This window comes from Barbus barbus, assembly GCF_936440315.1.
Source record: "Barbus barbus genome assembly, chromosome: 19".
In the NCBI taxonomy this organism is placed as follows: Eukaryota; Metazoa; Chordata; class Actinopteri; order Cypriniformes; family Cyprinidae; genus Barbus; species Barbus barbus.
Window position 1 is genome coordinate 1,388,023 of NC_136747.1, and position 19,852 is coordinate 1,407,874.

Genomic DNA, 19,852 nt, shown 5'->3' on the forward strand with positions numbered 1-19,852 from the left:
GTTCACACAGTGGTGTGTGAATTGATGACAGCATTGATAAAGCAGCACTTCCTCACACTTCAGCGCTCATTCATCCCTATATGAGAGCTTTACTATCACTGAACTTGAACCACTGGAAAAAATGATACTATTTTTATTTATTTTTTGTAAGGTAAGTGGTTGCAAAAATGCATTTTATTATTTATTTATATTTTTTATTATTTATTTATATTTTTATATTTATATTTATTTATTGCAATTTATTTGAGCTACATTTAAATAAAAAATAAAATGTTGAAAGTCAGTCAACTAAATTTCTTTATTTAAATGTAGTTAAAATAAATTGATTGCAACCACTTACCTTAAAAAATGTAGTAAATTCAATTAATCTTTTTTTTCAGTGTTAGGGAACCAGGCGCTTCTCACTGTACCTCTAGCAGCATCATTGCATTTCAGATGCTGCTAGATCCAAAATGAATGATTTGGTCTCATGAGACCAGAGTATGGATTCCCAGCAGTCTATATTTTGTAAATATGGGCTTTGGAAAAGAATACATGAGTTTAATGTGCTTTTGTTAAAACATTTTGTAGTCAATATTTACTTACTATAAATGTACATTTAGATTTAGTCATTTAACAGACGCTTTTATCCAAAGCGACTTACAAATGAGGACAATAGAAACAATCAAAACCAACAAAAGAGCAACAACATGCAAGTGCTACGAACAAGTCTTGGTTAGCCTAACGCAGTATAGCAAGGTTTTTTTTTTTTTGTTTGTTTTTTTTTAAAGAAAACGAGTAGAGAGAATATAGAAAGCAGAAACCTAGTGTTTTTTTTTTTGTTTGTTTGTTTTTTATAAAAAAACAGTAGAATAGAAAAAAGCTAGCAGTTAGAGAATAAATATGCAATTGATAGAGGGTCAAATGTGTGTGTTTTTCTTTTGTTTGTTTGTTTGTTTTTAATAAAAAGAATAAAATACAGATAGATAAAATAGAATCAGAATAGAGAGTGCTAGAGTTAGAGGGTCAAGTAAAGATGGAAGAGATGTGTTTTTAGCTGTTTCTTGAAGATGGCTGAGGATTCAGCTTGGCAGCTGATTCTTGGCAGGTCATCACCAGGAGGGAACGATTAATGAAAAAGTCAGTGAAAGTGATTTTGTGCCTCTTTGGGATGAACAATAATATGTCATTCACTTGCAGAATGCACTTCTAGAGGCACATAAGTCTGAAATAATGAATTTAGGTAAAGGGGTGAAGAGCCAGTGCTGGTAGGCAAACATTAATGCCTTGAATTTAATGCGAGCAGCTATTGATAGCCAGTGCAAACTGATGAACAGAGGTGTGACGTGCTTTCTTTTCGGCTCATTAAAGATTAATCTTGCAGCGGCATTTTGGATTAATTGTAGAGGTTTGATGGAATTGGCTGGAAGACCTGCCAAGAGAGCATTGCAATAGTCAAGTCTGGACAGAACAAGAGCTTTAACAAAGAGTTGTGTTGCATGTTCTGAGAGAAAGGGCCTGATATTCTTAATATTGTATAAAGCAAATCTGCAGGATTTGGCAATGTGGTCTAAGAAATTCAGCTTATCATCAATCACAACTCCAAGGTTTCTGGCATGAGTTATGGTTGATAAGCCTAACTGAATAGTGAAATTGTGATGAAGTGATGGGTTTGATGGAACCACAAGCAGTTCTGTCTTAGCTAGGTTGAGTTGAAGGTGATGGTCCTTCAACCAGCAAGAAATGCTGAGATGCGAGCAGCCATCGTCAGATCATCAGGATGGAATGAGAGGTAGAGTTGAGTGTTATCAGCATAACAGTGATATGAAAAGCCATGTTTCTGAATGACAGAACCTAGTGATGCCATGTTGACAGAGAAGAGAAGTGGTACAAGAACTGAGCCCTGAGGCACCCCAGTAGCTAGATGTTGCGACTTGGACACCTCACCTCTCCAAGATACTTTGAAGGACCTATCTGAGAGGTAAGACTCAAGCCACTGGAGTGCGGTTCCTGAGATGCCCTTTCTCAATAGGGTTGACAGGAGGATCTGGTGGTTGACCATTTCAAAAGCAGCGGCCAGATCCAGCAAGAGAAATAATGAAGACATGGAAGCCACTCTTGCAAGTCTTAGGGCTTCAACAGATTCGGTCGAATGTTCACTTCTGAAGCCAGATTGGCTGCTCTCCAGGAGGTTGTTCTGTGTGACAAAGGCAGAGACTTGGTTGAACACAGCTCGTTAGTTAGAAAAGAAACCGGTTGGGTTAAGAGTGGGTTTTTTAAGAACTGGGGTTATACGAGCCTGTTTAAATGCTGAGGGAAAAATTCCAGTCTGAAGGGATGTGTTAACAATGTGAGTGAGTGCAGGTACAACTGCAGGAGAAATGGCTTGAAGGAGATGAGATGGAATAGGATCAAGCGGACAGGTAGTAGGATGACTGGAAAGGATGAGTTTAGAGACTTCTGCCTCAGAGAGTGGAGAGAAGGATATGAACGAGAATATGTTTGCTGGTAATATGTACAAAAATAAAGACAAAACAAATAAATAAAGACAAATATGAAGACCTTAATGTTTATTGTGACATATTGTAATGTTTATCTCTTAAAAAAAATATGCCCCATATTTTATGTTATGTTCACACAAAACAAAACAGTAACTGGTTTTGTGCTCCAGGGTCACAATATATCAGACAGACAGATATTTATAGTACGGTATTCTCTCTGTTTAATAATAGCTGGACTCTGAGTTTTATGGTTTGTTAATTAGATGATTACCCACAATAATTTATCCAGTGGGTTCATGAGCCTGTGTCAATCAAAAATACTACTGAAAATAAAATTATTTTATTTCTTTATGTATGAGAAGTGTTATTTGCTAAAAATGCACTTTAAATAAATTATACAGTTTATTAATGTTTTTTTATTTATTTCTTTTAATTTTTTAATTTATTTATTTTTTCAGTAGCCTACAGAAGCCATAGGTAGGGATTACATTTCTGCCTTCATTTGGATCTTCATTCACTATCATGGTATGGATCTACAGAGATGGAATTTGTATTTTTCTTCGTTTGATGTTCTGCAAAAGAAAGAAAGTCATACATTTGGGATGGCATAATAATGACTAAATGACGTGAGTTATGTATACCAGTTCCCTATGCTTTCCACATCTAAATCAATATTCGAACACACACACACACACACACACACTCTCTCTCTCTACATTAAGGTGTGCATTCTAAGATAATATTCTTTCTGAGTATGTATGTATGTATGTATGTATGTATGCATGTATGTATGTATGCATGCATGTATGTATGTGCCATCATCATTAGAGTGCCACTCTCGGGCTGAATTTCGCAGGGATACTAGACCTCTGCCACAAGTGTTCTGGATGTGTCTGAATGTAAAACATAGGTTAGTCATGTACAATGCGACCCATAATCTGTCCCACCTAAATTCAGGATACTGGTTACTGGGTAGACTTTTGCTTTCCAATAGCTTTTTAGGAGTTTTAACCCCAGTCTTATCTATCTATCTATCTATCTATCTATCTATCTATCTATCTATCCTACAGAAATATACATGTATCAATATCTTACTGAACTATTTCTCATCATAGTTGGTCATGGCTTCAGCAGCCGAAAGTATAAGAATAGCTGGTAGGAGTGGTCTGAAGAAAACTGGATCATTTACTTAAAGGCGACTGTAAGTTTACTTCAGTCATTACATTAGCTGCAGATGCGCCCAGAACACACACGACGACCACGCAACGTTTTCATTGATATATTTTAAATGAATGTCTTCTATCGGTGCTTTCTGAGTTTAAAGTGGGACACACTGAGCTGAGGGTTCAGCTGCCTGCTTTTCTCTCGGCAGAAGTGTTAAGCGCGGATCGCGGATGAGTTGCAGCGGCACAGAGCGCGAGCAGCAGCGGACCGCAGACTCCGGAACTCCCGCGGAGAAGGTAAACCGCATTCACTCCGAATCACATTACTGAAAGTTGGGAAGCGACTGCCTCTCAAGTGAGTCAAGACATTGACCTTTATGCTCTCCTTCCAGCAGGATTATTATTATTATTATAACTTTTTTAACGAAGAAGACGCAGCAACATATAGCCTGTATCCTATTCAGACTGTCTTTATTAAACGTTGCTGTGTGTCTACAGTGCAGATCACTAAAATACATATTGTACATATGAAAGCAATGGCTAATATGTAATGCTATAGAACTAGTCATGATTTCACTTGTAGAGATCTTAAAAGCCTAAAAGGAGAAGTGGTGATTTAGATAAAAAACTGCTACAGAGAGAATCTTTTTGGATTTTTGAACTCAACAGTCTTTTCCCGAAAGGAATGAATGAAGAGAGAAACTATTCATGTTTTCTGTAAATATTTCCTTTTTAAGAGATAAACATTGTTAACTTTTCTATAAAAGGGATTGTGTTTCTACCTGCTCTCTGGGTCTGGGCTGAAGCTCCTCCCATTGCACATGTTACTTGTTCCCTGATTACCTACTGAGTATTAATTGACTGCATGTCTGGTGTTGATTCATTATGAGCATTGAGAATAGCTGGATGGCTGAAACGTCTGCTCTTGCTCTATTAAAATATTTGATTCTTTTTGTTAAAGACTTTGTCTAGTTTTTCAGAGTGCGAACCATCTACAGTCTCTTCTATACTTGTAGAGATCTTAAAATAAATTGTCATCATAATTCTAGAATTTTACAAAGCATAGCCTAGTTACACCCCCCCCCCCATGATTACTATACTTTTAAGTTTAATTAAATTTCGCTAGTTCCATGATTAGTCCTGTTACTCATTAAAAATAAATAAATAACTCAATTGTAAATGTCTAAAATCATAGATATGAAAAATTAAAAGTCATTAAAAGTGAAAACTGAATTACAGATATAGACCTGAATTTTTTTAATGGTCAAACTAATCAGGTCTATAACATGAATTAATAGTAAGCTAGTAGGCCTATTAGTAAAGCTGGGAGCATTAAATGCTAAATTAACTTCCCAGACCCTGTTTACACTTTAGGGGAAAACCATTTGGGATCGAAACACTTTGGTTCTGGGAAAACTAAAATATATGAAAGGGAATCACAAAACTATGCAAACAGACACGTTTACACTTCTGATTCTCTAAACATTTAGTAGAAGAGTGCATATATGAGAGGAGTGGCTAAAGGATTGCTGGATGATTCTCTCAACTCACAGAATAATGTGTTCTGGTAAAAAAAAAAAAAAAAAAAATCTTAAGAAATGTATTAAATACTTAATACACACCAACACATATATGTCATTATTATCTTTAAAATAAGCCAATTAGCCAGACCCTTGGTTAAATTAATCAAACATATAATAGTCTAGTACGTAATATGTCCTCTATAACTTTAATAAATATACTACTTGTAATAGTTTAGATTATGGAACACTGTTCACTATCTAATTGCTTATTAGCATGCATATTACTATCCCTGATCTTTAATGTGGTGGAGTGTTGCTCAAATTGTCTCTACAAAATCCCCAACAGGTGCTCAGGAGTGTTAAGTTTGGGTGAAACACTTGTCAAGTCAAGTCAATATTATTTTTATAGCGCTTTTAATAATGCAAATTGTGTCAAAGCATCTTTACATCGGCTTGATATAAAGCTGGGTGGCTTTATATCAGCTTTACAGTATTTAGACGGGGAAATAGTTTGCCAAAATAGTGTCATTCTCCTCTGGCCAGACAAAATCAGCAGTTTAAATCTAGGCTAAAGCAGAGTCAGATTGTGCAAAAGACTCATCTTGTCCACAAAAGCTTTTACACTATAGGAGAATGTATATAGTCATTGTCATGTAGAAAGAAGAAGAAAAAATAATATTAATGATGAGGAGAGAGTAGCATCTTCTGTTTCAGGTTTTTCTATTTCATCACACAGTGGTGTGTGAATGATGACAGCATTGATAAAGCACATGCATGCCACCTTTATTTACCTTTATTTATATAGCACATTTACATTTACATTTAGTCATTTAGCAGACGCTTTTATCCAAAGCAACTTACAAATGAGGACAATAGAAACCAACAAAAGAGCAACAACATGCCAGTGCTATGACAAGTCTTGGTTAGCCTAACGTAGTACACATAGCAAGGTTTTTCTTTCTTTAAATAAAAAAGGACAGATATATTTCTTTTAACAATACGGATTGAGTCAAAGCAGCTGTACAGTATTAAACAGGAAAATTGGGTGTCAATAACGCAAAAGGACAATAGTAAACACTAAATTTTCAGTTGAAGGCAGTTCATCATTGAATTCAGTGATGTCATCATCCAGCTCAATTCAGTTCTAATAGTATCTGTGCAATCAAGTTGACAATATCGCTGGATATTAAGGGTCTCCAACTAAGCAAGCCAGAGGCGACTGCGCAAGGAGCCAAAACTCCACTGGTGTGACAGAATGGAGAAAAAAACTTGGGAGAAACCAGGCTCATTCAGGGGCCAGTTCTCCTCTGGCCAGACCAAACCAGCAGTTTGTTCCATGCTGCAGAAAAATCAGATTGGGCAGAGGACTCACCTGGTTGCCGTAGTCTCATCCCTATATGAGAGCTTTACTACCACTGAACTTCACTGTGGGAGGCAGGCACTTCTCACTGTACTCCTTCTCTAGCAACATCTGTTAGATCTGAAAAGAAAGACTTGGTCTCATGAGACCAGAGTATGGATTCCCAGCAGTCTATATTTTGTAAATACTGGTCTTGAAAAAGAATGAGTGCATTTCTTGTTCTTTTGTTACAGTTACTTGTACCATTGTCCTCTGTGCAAAGACATAAGTCTCCTGACAGTTCTCTCACAAGTGGTTCCTGCATTAAGTCTGGGAAAGATTCAATGGGCTATGTAACACATTTAATGACATTTACATTTAAGACATTTCTTTAAACATATTGATTTAATAATCCTATCTTTTGATCTTTCTCCCTCTTTCTAATATGTAGCTGCTGCGTCTGAAACGCTCGCTCACATTTATGCGGAGTAAAAGTGTGGAGAACTTCTTCCAGCGTTCTCAGAGCAATGCTTACCCACCGACAGAGCTCTTCTCTGGTGCCCTGCCTACTTCCCCACGCTTGTTTACCAGGCTTACACCTGGTAACAGCAGTGCTGTTCTGCCCTCCCCCAGCATCAGCTCTACACCTGCTCCATTTGGTTTGCAGCCGCAACCAGCACAAACACACTCCTTCCTCGAGCATGTGTTCCGTCGACCCACCAGCTGCAGTCTGTGCAAGCTCATCATTGCAGGTAAGCAGGGAAAGAAAAGTATTTCTATTTTTGCACTTCTGTCCTCTTTTTAGCAACTCTTGCCAGACTTGGCATTTCCTCCCTCCTTTCCTTTGCCTTTTCTATAAGACTCTCATTTACATTTGCTTGTGTTCATTTAGCAGAAGCTAATGCCCAAAGTGGCTTAAAAATAAGAAATACTACAACAAACGGAAGTGATTCATACTAAAGACAGAAGTGCCACAATTCAAAGTTCCAGAATTGCTCATAAAAAGTATGAGTTACAGTAGGACAGAGACAATAGGACACCATGAGACAATAGTAGGAGTTTCAGTTTTATTGAGGGACTATGATGTATTGAATCGCTGGACTGTTTGGAATGACTAGATTGAGTGGGTGGTTATCTGTCATCCTGGCTGAGATACCTTCCAGGAAAGATTAGTTCTGTGCGGTCGTTGTCAATTTTCATGCTGGAATGAGAAAGTAGAACTGTGTACATTTAACATTGCAGGAATATCCATGTGCCTGTATGATAGGTCCCAGTAATCTTGTTTATATCAAAAGAGAAATGGTCCAACACCTGAGCCCTGAAGCACTTCCAGCATAGACACTTATCCTCTTCAAGATATTCTGAAGGATCTAACATCAAAGTAAAATTCATTCTGATTTCTATGATACCCAGTCTATATCTGCGATCTACTGAGGGCCTCAGACTTGCAATGAATGACCTGAGCAGTGAAAGGCCAAAGAGACCTGATTAAAAATAACTTGTCCAAGTATTTTCACTGTGAACAAGAGGAAGGTTGCTGGTCTGGACTTTTATAGTAGTATAGGTAATATAGGTTTGAAATTTTCAGACCTCAAAAAACTTTTTTTTTTTTTTTTACTTTTTCCACATTGTGATATCAAACTGTAGTAGAAATGTTCTCTACCACAACACATCAACAGCTACTTACCACTACCATTGCCTGCCCAGCAGTTAGGTGACCAGGAGAATGATGCAATAACAAACAATTCTGAGGGTGGAAAATTATTTCCAAATGCAGACTTTACTAACATTATGACTGAACCTCAAGGAAAATATTAAAACACTAAAAAGGTATGTAATGACCCTTTTAAATTCTAAAGCACACAAGTCTCTTTCCCATGTCTTTTTAGGCAACTCTAAACAGGGACTGCGCTGTAGAACATGTAAGATGGGAGCTCATCTTTGGTGTGTCTCTGAAGTCTCAGAGAAACCATGCCAAGGAAAGGTACGTTTGACCTGTGCTAGTTCATATCTGCAGTAAAGTTTCCCTTTTCTACTGCGCTATTGTCAGTTGTGTGGTACTACAAATAACTAGCAAATAAATAGATAAATCAATAAATAAATAAATAAAATAATAAAATTGGTTGGTCCTGGCTTGTGACAGAGAACCCAGGGAGCACAGAGATGGCACTCCTGGCCATGACAGGGTGAGCAGATGACTAAGGCAATGCCAGGGCTAGAGAAGATGACCACTGAACTCCATAGAACGAAATCTGGCTGGCATAGCTCACAGTAGTGTGACAGTCTTCCTTATGGATTTGTCTAGCCCCAGCCAAAACATAAGCTTGAGCTCGTTCAGTCCAGTTGCAATAGCAGCCTTCAAAATTTAACACAGCAATCAATGATGGGCCTAAATCCCTGATGGAAGCTCCCGATTAAGTGCCACAATTCAAAGATCCAGAATTACAGTAGGACAGAGATTAAAGTAAGACACCATGAGACAGCCGTAGGAGTTTCAGTGCATTCACGGTCAGACATTCATGGGAGACATGTTACTTGAAGATTGTGAGGGACTCAGTGATGGATTTGTTCACATATTCGACTCAGTGACAAGGGAGAGTACTATCAAAACAGTCATTTTATTTAAGATAAAAACATCAGTACATGAAACAGAAACCTAGGAAACAATGAGTAAATCAATAAAACCATCACAAACACAGGAAACAGCAGGGATTATATATACTTATATAGGCAAATCTTTACATCCACCCATCCTGGTAAATATATCAGTAATTGTGCACATTTTTAATAATATTCAAATATTATTAGTAATAATATCATTAACTATTGAGATATTTAATAGCTGAAAATGTAAAACAGTGATGAATTCTTTCTCTTTTGTGTATTTCTCTTTCTTTCTTCAAGTCTGGCATGTTCAAGAGGAACTTAAGCACACCTGTACTGACCAATGATCAGTTACATGCTGTGAAGACACAGGGTATGTGTGGATGAGTGAAAAATAATGAAATAGCATGATTATTAATAATGCAATGATCAGCTGTGTGTATTATATATTCTACCTAGCATCAAGGGGGAAATTGGGATTTAGGTTTAGAGATATTATTTGCAGGTCTTACAAAAACAATTTAATCAAATGTTTTGTTAGTGTACTTCTTTAAGCTAAAATTAAGGGAGAATGTTTTTAGTCTACTTTTATGTGCTTCAGAGATATATCAAAGATATATAACACAGTTATATTTAAATGGCTATATTATACTTGGCTTATACTGACAAGTATACAAAAATATATAAGTGTATTTGGGGCAGATGCAGATAAGTTATCTGCTTCCAGTTATTTTAGCTGTACAAAAACAGTCCATTATGCTGCTGGTATTTGTCATGATATTGTTTTTATATAGTATTGTAATCATAAGCACACTGGTTTGCAGCTCAAATGGTTTTTCCATTTACCACAATTTGTTATTCTTATAGTTATTTACCTATGGTGACTAATAACTCGAAAATCTTACAGAAAATAGCTTCTGCATTGCAAAATCAAGTGGGTACTTAATATTTTAATTGGGATATACTAAAGAAAAATATTATTAAGTATTATATTCTTTTTTGATAGAGTAGCCAGTTAAAAAAATCACACATCTTAGTATGCTTTATTTTATGAATCATACATCAGATTTGGCGTGGAGTTTATACAGGCGTTGGACAAAATAATTTCAACACTATATTATTGGGATTAATATCAATTGTGAAAGCTACAGTGAAAAAACAAATATTGCAATTACTGTATCTTTTATTTTCATTATATTTTATTTTATTTTCATTATATTTTCAATAGTATCAAACCACTGTAGGCAGGTTTGGAGAGATGAGTAAGTTGGCAATTTCCTCTTTCAACATCTGTGAAGCAATTTTCAGATGTTCTGATAGAAGATATCCCATTGGAGACTATGCAAAAGTTGTATAAATCTATTCTAAGATAGTAAAGCTGTATAAAGTGATAGTGCACCCAAAAATAAAAATTCTGCCATCATTTACTTACCGTCAAGTTGTTCCAAACATATATGAGTTTCTTTCTTCTGTTGATCACAAAAGAAGATGTTTTGGCAACCAGGCATGGGACAGTAGCCATTGTCTTTCATAGTATTTGTTCTTCTTTTTCCGTAATATGTAAGTCAATGGTTACCGTCAACTGTTGACAAACATTCATCAAAATATCTTTATTATATATATTATATATTAAATATATTTTTTTACTTGTAGAATATTTCACAGTATAGCTACCATACACAAAACGTTAGATGCCAAGTTGTGTACTTAAAGTTTCCTACTTTTACACTTAGGGCCAGATTTACTAAACAGGGCAAATTAGCACGAGAGCGCAATCCTATAAAGTGCTGATGGGAGTGGAAGGTTCTGTGTGTGATCTACTGACAGTGCGCACATTATCTTTAACACAGATGCAGCCGTATCATTTCCATAATGACCAACGTAATCTACCAACAGCAGCTCAATTTAGCGTATGGTTTAAGACATGCTATTTTTAGGCATTAATTAACCTCAATAAATCGCATTGCATAATTTATTTAAATACTCTCCCCCTGTAAATTTTGTGTCTATAAGGAAAACTCCTACAAATGCATAAATAGGGTCCCAAAAATAACTATCCATGCCTTTTCAGTTGTTTTCTCTACTAGAAGCACTAGTTGATTTTAGTATACTTACTGCATAAATTATACTTGGAAGATGTACTTGAACTTACAATGGTGGCCAAAATTGTTAGAACACTTGACCTTTTTTTGCCTCCAAAACATAATTCAATTTCATAATATTCATGAAACCTGTAGATGGCTGCTCTGAGCACAACAAATATTCGTACTGTTTTTATCCAATTTTAACTGTAATATTTGGTATGTCCACCTTTTGCAGCGATAACAGCAGCACATTTCTCTGGCACAGAGTCAATATATTTCCTGATAACTTCAACACTAATGTTATCCTATGCCTTCCTCAACTCAAGTCAAAGGCTTTCCTTTGAATGTGCAATAGATCTGTCCAGTTTATTTTCTAACTCGCCCCAAATTTGCTCGATCGGGTTGAGGTCCGGACTTTGAGGTGGCCATCATTTTCAATGTTCCAGCAGACTCCTTCCGTCACACGTGGTTCCAGCAATAGTTATTTTTACAGGTATTGTAATGGCCAATTCAACTAAAACAACTGAAACCTCTTAAATATGCCACGTTTTCTAACAATTTTGGCCACCACTGTAAACTTAAAGTAAACCATTTTGTAAGCATGAGTATGTGTACAGAGCTCATTTTTTGGGTGTATGTGTTTGTGATATGATAGAGTCAAAAGCACAGTTGGACCCTGTGTATGCCACACTCCGCTTTGGAACTTCTCTGGCCAGCACCAGCAGATCTAGCTTTGGGAGTTTCTGTGAATCTCCGACCCAAAGCCTGGTGTGTATCATATATATCACAAGCGGGTTTAGGTTTCATAGTTGTGGCTGGTTGGACATTTAGATTTAATAAAGGTGTATTGAACATAAACCTAGAAATAATAACTTTTTTTGATGACCAAATGTAAATTATGTTTTACAAGCATTTTGTTTAGCACCTAAACTTGCAAATTGCGTTCTAATTATTACTGTATTTTCTTTATCTTTGTTTAAAAATGCATTTGTTAAAAATAGATCAGTTACTGAATGGAAGCTTATATTTTTAACATTCACTTCTTCATTGAACATTTTTGTTTGAAATTCTTTATGTGCTTTTGAGGATGAAGAGGACGGTCAGCAGAAGGATGAGCATGTGTCCATTGAGGGGGAGAAGCTAAATGAAAACCAGAGGATGGGTAAAATAATCAAAGTTAATATGTGTATGCATGGAGAGATATACAGTACATTGCACAGTTACAGATCAGTGGTTCTCAACTGGTTTTGCTTTAGAACAGAGATTTTAAACCGAACTGATGACTCAATTTGTAGCAAATCAGCTCAAAAGGGAAATGTATATAAATAATTACAATTAATTATGATTAATTAGAATTATTCATATCAGCTGCCAGTAGTAACTGTAGAAGAATTAAATTGCTATCAACTAATCTGTTCGTCCAGCGAACATTCCGTGTAAGTTCATATCAACTCTAAGAAAGGATATTTCCATGGTAACAGAAAATACTTTCCTAAGTATTAATGTATTAGAGCATGTAGTAAGGATCAAAATCGTAAAGGGACATTAATTTGCAAGGCAGAATCAAGAGTTTTATTAACTAAACACTAACACAAACTAGTCAAACAGCAAACATACATGCACTCATACATGGGAAAGGGCCAATGATGATTTCAAGGTTTTGGACTTCACGTAATCACGTTCATCCTGGTTTGAAGAGTGATGAATTCCAAAGATGTTCTGACTCAATGTTGATTGGGAGTTTCTTCCCGGGTGGAAAGTGAAAAAGAGCTATGAGACATCAGCCGAGATCCTAGGATCTTTGTTGAATGGAAAGACAAGGCCGAAGCCTGGCTCAAACTTAAGGTACAGAAAACTTCTAGTTCACATCCTCATCTTGTCAGGGTCTAACAGAGCCGCAGACTGGCGAGATGGGTCACTGATGTGAGAGCTTTATCTGCTATAGAGATCATACCTCCAGGGAGTCAAAGAGGCAATGGGGACTATGGCGGAGGGGAAGTTTATGACTCTTTGTCTCTGAACATGGTAATTTGCATATGTAATTCGACTGGGGTTAATGCAAAAACTACTAAACATTCTTAGGACACTAATATGTTGCATAGGTATCGACATGTAATATCCACTCTCGATTAGATCATCTGAAGACGAATTCATAGATACTAAACATGGCATAGGTAAGGTTACATGAACGAGTGGTTCTATCGTAAGCATGCATAAAACAGTATACAATACAAAAGACAATATACAAGAACAGTAATAATATACACAATGACCCGAGCATGTGTGATAGTAAAGTCAAAGAAAAATCTGTCTCTGAATTAATGAAAGAAGTCATTTCCTATAGCAGTATGTGTCTGTTTTAGAGAGAATTGAGTAGGGGGAAGATTATCTCTACATATTTTGGTAACACTTTACAATAAGGTGTCATTTGTTAACATTAGTTAATGTATTAACTAACATGCATTTATTACACTATTAATCTTTGTTAATGTTAGTTAATGAAAATACAGTTGTTCAGTGTTTATTCATGTTAGTTCAGTGAGTGCATTAACTAATGTTAACAAACACAATTTGTTATTTTAATAATGCATTAGTAAATGCTGAAATTAACATTAACTAAGATTAATAAATGCTGTAGAAGTCTTGTTCATTCTTAGTTCATGCTTACTAATGTTGGTAACTAATGTTAACTAATGAACCTTATTGTAAAGTGTTACCCATACTTTTAGGCCATAAACTTTATCTGATCTGGCTGAGGTGTCCTGGTTGCGTATTACAGAAAGTTTCTTATCTTAGGTCTTTAATTTAAGATATGATGTGTTAAATTAGGATTTTTCGCAAATTCGTATTACAGAAGCAAATCTTAACTTGATTTGGGATTCTTATCCTATCTTACAAAATAGTATCTTATCTCTAGTTAGGAAATCTTAAATGGCACAATCAAGCTCGACAGTCTACTCTCAGGTCTGTTCCCAAGTAACCAACACTGCTGATGAGGGAAACTAAAGCTACTTCACTTTGAAAATCGCCTTTTGAAAAAACAAGGCATTATTCACTTGCACTACAACCAGTAATGCTCCGTGACACTCTTGTTGGTCTCTATAATGCTGGTTGCCATTCCTGTGCTAACTGTAATATGTTGTGCGGCAGTCTGTAATTACTTATAAGTGTTTTGTCATCAAAATATAGCACATCTTCAGGGTCCTCCAAGAGTCTTTCTACCATTAAACATCCTCGTTTTTCAATTTCAACTATTAATAAATGTAATATCATTGTCGGACAGCACAGTTGTAAACGTTTTTTCTGTTAGCTTTCAAATAATTTTGAAGTTAGGACAGCTGTGGGGTTGCCCTAAAGTTAAGACAGTTTTTAGGGTTTCTTTGTCAAGTTAGGAGGTTTCTGTAATACCCCTTTCCTATCTGTAGTTAAGATAAGATAACACACTTAGGAAATGCTGTTCTGTAGTAGCTTTTGTCCTAAATGTGGTCCTAACTGAAATTACCATGGTATCCAAACAGATAAGATTTTAAAGTTAGGATCTTTCTGTAATACACCCCCTGGTGTCGTTCACAGACATCCTGGCACCCAGTATGTTTATTGGGTGAGGGGTCTGTGACTAATTGTTAAATCTAATGAATAATTGATTTGTTAAATCTAATGAAAAATTGTGTGTCTGATTGGTCCAAATGCTACAACGTGCTACAGAAAGAGTGGTATTTCTTGTATACAGCAGTTCATTTGATATTTTATATAAATTCAAGTCAGCTTTATTTATATAGCGCTCTTAACAATACAGATTGTGTCTAAGCACTTAACAGTATCAAATTGGAGGACAGAGTGTCAGTAATCTATAATAATACGATTAAACACTCAATTTTCAGTTAAAGGCATTTCATTATTGAATTCAGAGATGTCCTTGTCTAGCTCAGTTTAGTTTAAATAGTATCTGTGAAATCAAATTGATGATAATCACTAGAAATGAAGTGTCCCCAACTGAGCAAGCCAGAGGCGACAGCAGCAAGGAACCAGAACTCCCTCTGAGACAGAATGGAGAAAAAACCTTGGGAGAAACCAGACTCAGTCTGTGGTTTATTTATTGTTTAACTATTGATTTAATTAACATTTTAAATGTATAAATGTATTATATTTCTATTTTTATATTGTTGCAATTTCTAACAATAATAGTATTATGTAGTTAGGTATTTATTATATTTTTAGTTATTTTGTTTTATTTTTGGTTTTATTGTATTTTTAGTCAAGGTCTACTTATTTATATTGATTAACTTAAGTTTCAGGCAAAAATGAGCTATTTTGATTATTTTGTATGTTATTTTGTGCACATGGAACAGGCATGTATGAGTGGAGTTAACCACAGAGATTTTCCTTTGCTACCAAAATATTCTGTAAGCCAGCTGGAAACAATGAGATCTGATTGACAGAGCAAAGGGTGATGGGAAATGAAGTCCAGAACAAAACAAAAAATATTCCAGAAGAGTACGCTCTGGTGGCTGGCAAGGACACTCCAGCAGATGGCTGTGACATGGCTCCTGCTTTAAGGAGCAGATTCCAGATGCTCACACCAAAGTAAAAGAAATCCAGGAGGGAGGTGGAATGGAGGTGGATCAGGGGGAGGAATGGCAGGCCAGGCCCGTGTAGTGGAAGAGGGCCTGGACACAGAGGTAGATCAAGAGGCCAGGGCGGGGCCGGCAGAGCAGAAGGCTTCCTGTTTGCTCTAACAGGAACCCCACCGGACCACCAGGGCAGAGCCAGAGGTACAGACCAACGAGGCTCTGGCCAAACAGGAACCCCGGCGGACAGCCAGGGCAGGACCGGAGGGACAGACCAGTGAGGCTCTGGCCGAACAGCAACACAAGGCAGGTGACCAGGGTGGAGCTGGGAGCTTAGCAGGCAGCAAGGGTGGAGCCGACGACCACCTCAGCGGAGTTGATAAGGCACATGACACCCCTGGTGGCTCAGACAGGACTGCAACGAAGAGCACAGAACAAGAAAACAGACTGTGCTCTACAGATCACATGATTCAGTGGAGAATTATTAGAAATTATATTCTGTATGAAGAACATGTGAGAATAAATCTGTTCTGAGGATCGCCCCGGAGCCAGAGCCTCATGTCACGTCCGACCAGGTGCGAGAGCAGGCTACATTGCACACGACGGTGGATGTTACAGTGGTGGATGAGGGTGTGAAGGAAAGTGGTACATCCCACTGCACCACCGCTGAGGGTGAGTTATCTCTGAACTAAGAGGATAATTTGGATTTATATAGTAATATGCCCTGTTTTCTGCTATCTTCGGAATGTCCTATCTACCCTGAACCGTCTGTCCCATGGAGGTTGTGATAGAACTGTCTGTATATATTGAACTTTCTGTCTTCCCTGAATCGTCTGTCAAACCTGAAACGACTATGGAAATCGTTACCCTGTACCTGATCCTGCCAGTGCTGGGAGTGGCCTTATGGTGTGTGTGGGCTGCACGCACCGTTTCAAACCCCCCTTATCATCCTGAACTCCCGCCCAGACTCCCTCTCCCACCACCTCTGCACCAGTCTTCACCATCGCCCCCACTGTCTCCTCTCTTTACCTCGGTCACCAGAGCCATCTGCTCGGCCTTGGCCCTCCAAATCCTCTGCGTCGCCCTGGCTCTCCGTCTCCGCCTCGGCCTCCACCGCCCCCTGGAGTTGTCAGTCATTCCTCCACCTTGGCTCCTCCCTTCTTCCTGTCTTCTCCCTGGCTCCTCTCCCCATCTGATTTGCCCTGGACTCTGTCTGTCGTCCTCCTCCCGGGAGTCCATCCTACCAAGTGATAGATGAATTTGATAGATGAAAAACATTTGGGAATAATTAGGATTTGCATTTCTCCTCTCATTTGAAAGTTGATAAGTTTACAGAATTATATGGTTGTATGGTTTGGGGGCAGTCATGGCCTAATGGTTAGAGACTCGGACTTTAACCCAAAGGTTGCAAGTTTGAGTCTCAGCTCCGGCAGGAATTGTTGTGTGTCTCAAGGTATCAAGAGTGTGTAGAAAAGGTTCTATATTTTGTCCTACGAATGAAATTTAGAATGTAAGTACAAAAAAAAAACCATATTTCTCAAACGTGCGCACACGGTTCTTACTCACACCAGTAGGTAATCATTGTTGATAAATTGCACATGTTCTGATTGTCCATGTTCATGGTAATTTGCATTCAGAAATGCCTTCAATAAACCATATATGGTGACAACACGTCCCTTTATTGTCACGTAAATATATACGTCCTCACGAAGTCATGCAAAGAAAGCGGTACCGACTGAAAAGCCATTCTGTGCTCTCATTAAACAGATCAGCATGCTCTTTGAAAACTGCGTTCTCTGCGCAGCACATGGTTTGCATTTGCCAAATCTTCCAGCAAAGCGAGATCAGCCATGACCATATAGCTACATTTCAAATCGACTTCCCAACTGTCCTTTATAGCTTTTCACACTAATTGTACAAAAGTTTAGCTTGAAATATTAAATTAGTAATTGAGCATTTGCAATTAAAGGACACAGGACACATATGGCGGCACTTTTTTTTGTAGTATCGCCATTCTACCTCTAGAGTTGTGCTTATATTTACACACATTCCTACGTCTAAGTACAAGTTGGTAGATCCCACACTCATTACGCACACATCTGTGCAAATGTACTGTTGATAAATTAGGGCCCAGCACTCTCTTCCACCCTCAATACCATGACTGAGGTGAGACCCTTGAGCAAAGCACCAAAGCCCCAACTGCTCCCCAGGTGCCGCAGCAATATGGCTGCCCACTGATCCGGGTATGTTCACTACTGTGTGTGTGCACTTGGATGGGTTAAATGCAGATCACAAATTCCGAGTGGAATGGCCACATTTCAATTCAATTTATTATTTTACTGACATTTGATATATACCCCCCCCCCCCCACACACACACACACACACCTGCTGTCAATGAACATAACCCAAAATTTTGGGTTGCAACTACCCAGATGAGAACCACTGCCTCTGAATAATACAAATAATACTAATATTTTTAATTCAACCCTTAATGTTGTAGACAAACAGATTAAGCACTATTGAACTGACAACACAATGTCCAGCGTTGCTTGATAAAAACATAGTTATACATCATTCCACTACTTTCAGTTACAGATGTTTCGCTTTCTGAGAATGTTAACTCAGAACTGGATGAGATCTCCAAGGTATAGTGACATTTCTGTATATTTGTGAGTTTTTGTAGTTTTTGTTTTGCAGAGATCAAAATTAGAGAACAACCCACAATTTCCTCAATGTCCTAAATTTCACTGTTTGAACTTGTCCTAACAGGAGTAGAAGGGCAGTTTTTTAAAGCATATTTAATAAACTAATTGGGTAACACTTTATTTTAAGGTCTCTTAACTAGTTGCTTATTAGCATACATATTACTAGAATATTAGTCATTTATTAGTAGTAATTAAGCACATATTAATGCCTTATTCTACGTGACCTAATTCTACATCCCTAATCTTACCCAATACCTAAATTTAACAACTACCTGACTAACTATTAATAAGCAGCCAATTATGAATTTACTGAGGGAAAAGTCGTAGTTAATAGTGAATAAGCGTTTCCCTATTCTAAAGTGTTACCACTAATTGTATTCTGAAGCACAGTATAAAAAACTTAAATGAAATTTTTGAAAAAGAACTCTGAACACTTGGTGCTAATTTTCTTAATTATATGACAAACCCTATTTAATTGGCAGCATTCCTCTAATTTTCACTGAGATCGCAAGATGGCAGGCTGCTTTAAGGTGCCTGAAGCCCTGCGACAGTAGGTTGTTCTGATAAAGGCCAAAGGGATGATCCTTTCAGCACTGCAAGAGAAGCTGGTCATTCCAAATCTGTGATTTCTAGAATATTGCAGGTTTACATTGACCCTAATTCATTCAAGTCCTCCCCAAAAAAGGCTGGTCATTGGGGAACAGATGAGGAATCATTTCAACACTGCAGCTGGAATTGCTCTCCAGTTCAGTGCTGAATAGGCTAAGGATCTGTCTCAGGACATTTAACAGAAGTTGGACTGAAAGTGGACTCTGCAGTGACCAAGTCTTTCATCAGCAAAGAGAATCAAAAGGCTAGATTAACCTTTAGTGAGGAACATGTGTGGAGAGAGGTGAACTGGTCCAAAGTTCACTTTAGTGATGAAAGCAAGTGTCATTTATTTAGGTCCGATGGAAATCATTTTGTTCGGCATCAAACTGGGGAAAGACTGAACCTTGAGTGTGTAAAGTCAGTGAAAGGTGGAGGAGGACGTGTCATGGTTTGGGGGATGTTTTCTGCATCAGGAGTCGGGGCTCTTATATAGACACATGGCAGGGTGAATGCAAATGTTTATCAGAACCTCCTTCAGCAACATACAGTTCCTTCCCTGCGAGGATCTCCCAGTCAGTTAGAATTTGTCATGCAAGACAATTCCCCATCACACAGCAAAATGGGTAAAGCAGTTCCTGGAAGCTGAAAACATTAAAATAATGAAATGGCCAACCCAGAGTCCTAAACCCGATTGAAAATCCTTGACGACAAAGTCATTGCTAAGAAACCCACTACAGTCCCCGAATTGTGGAAGAGACTGGAAGAAGAGTGAACCAAGATCACAGCCGCACAG

The 19,852-nt window shown here is 37.6% G+C and overlaps 1 protein-coding gene across 1 annotated transcript in view; it reads left to right on the forward strand.

Annotated features, from left to right (window-relative positions):
- Positions 1 to 3,643: 3,643 nt before the first annotated feature.
- Positions 3,644 to 19,852, forward strand: part of LOC306885362 (SH3 and cysteine-rich domain-containing protein 2-like) — a 28,050-nt gene continuing 11,841 nt past the window's right edge. Inside the window, exons 1-7 of the mRNA XM_079441821.1 lie at positions 3,644 to 3,940; positions 6,957 to 7,257; positions 8,395 to 8,489; positions 9,410 to 9,482; positions 11,849 to 11,961; positions 12,280 to 12,355; positions 18,353 to 18,408. Coding sequence (XP_079297947.1) covers positions 3,875 to 3,940; positions 6,957 to 7,257; positions 8,395 to 8,489; positions 9,410 to 9,482; positions 11,849 to 11,961; positions 12,280 to 12,355; positions 18,353 to 18,408 — 780 coding nt within the window. The 5' untranslated portion in view covers positions 3,644 to 3,874. The remainder of the gene's footprint in view (positions 3,941 to 6,956; positions 7,258 to 8,394; positions 8,490 to 9,409; positions 9,483 to 11,848; positions 11,962 to 12,279; positions 12,356 to 18,352; positions 18,409 to 19,852) is intronic.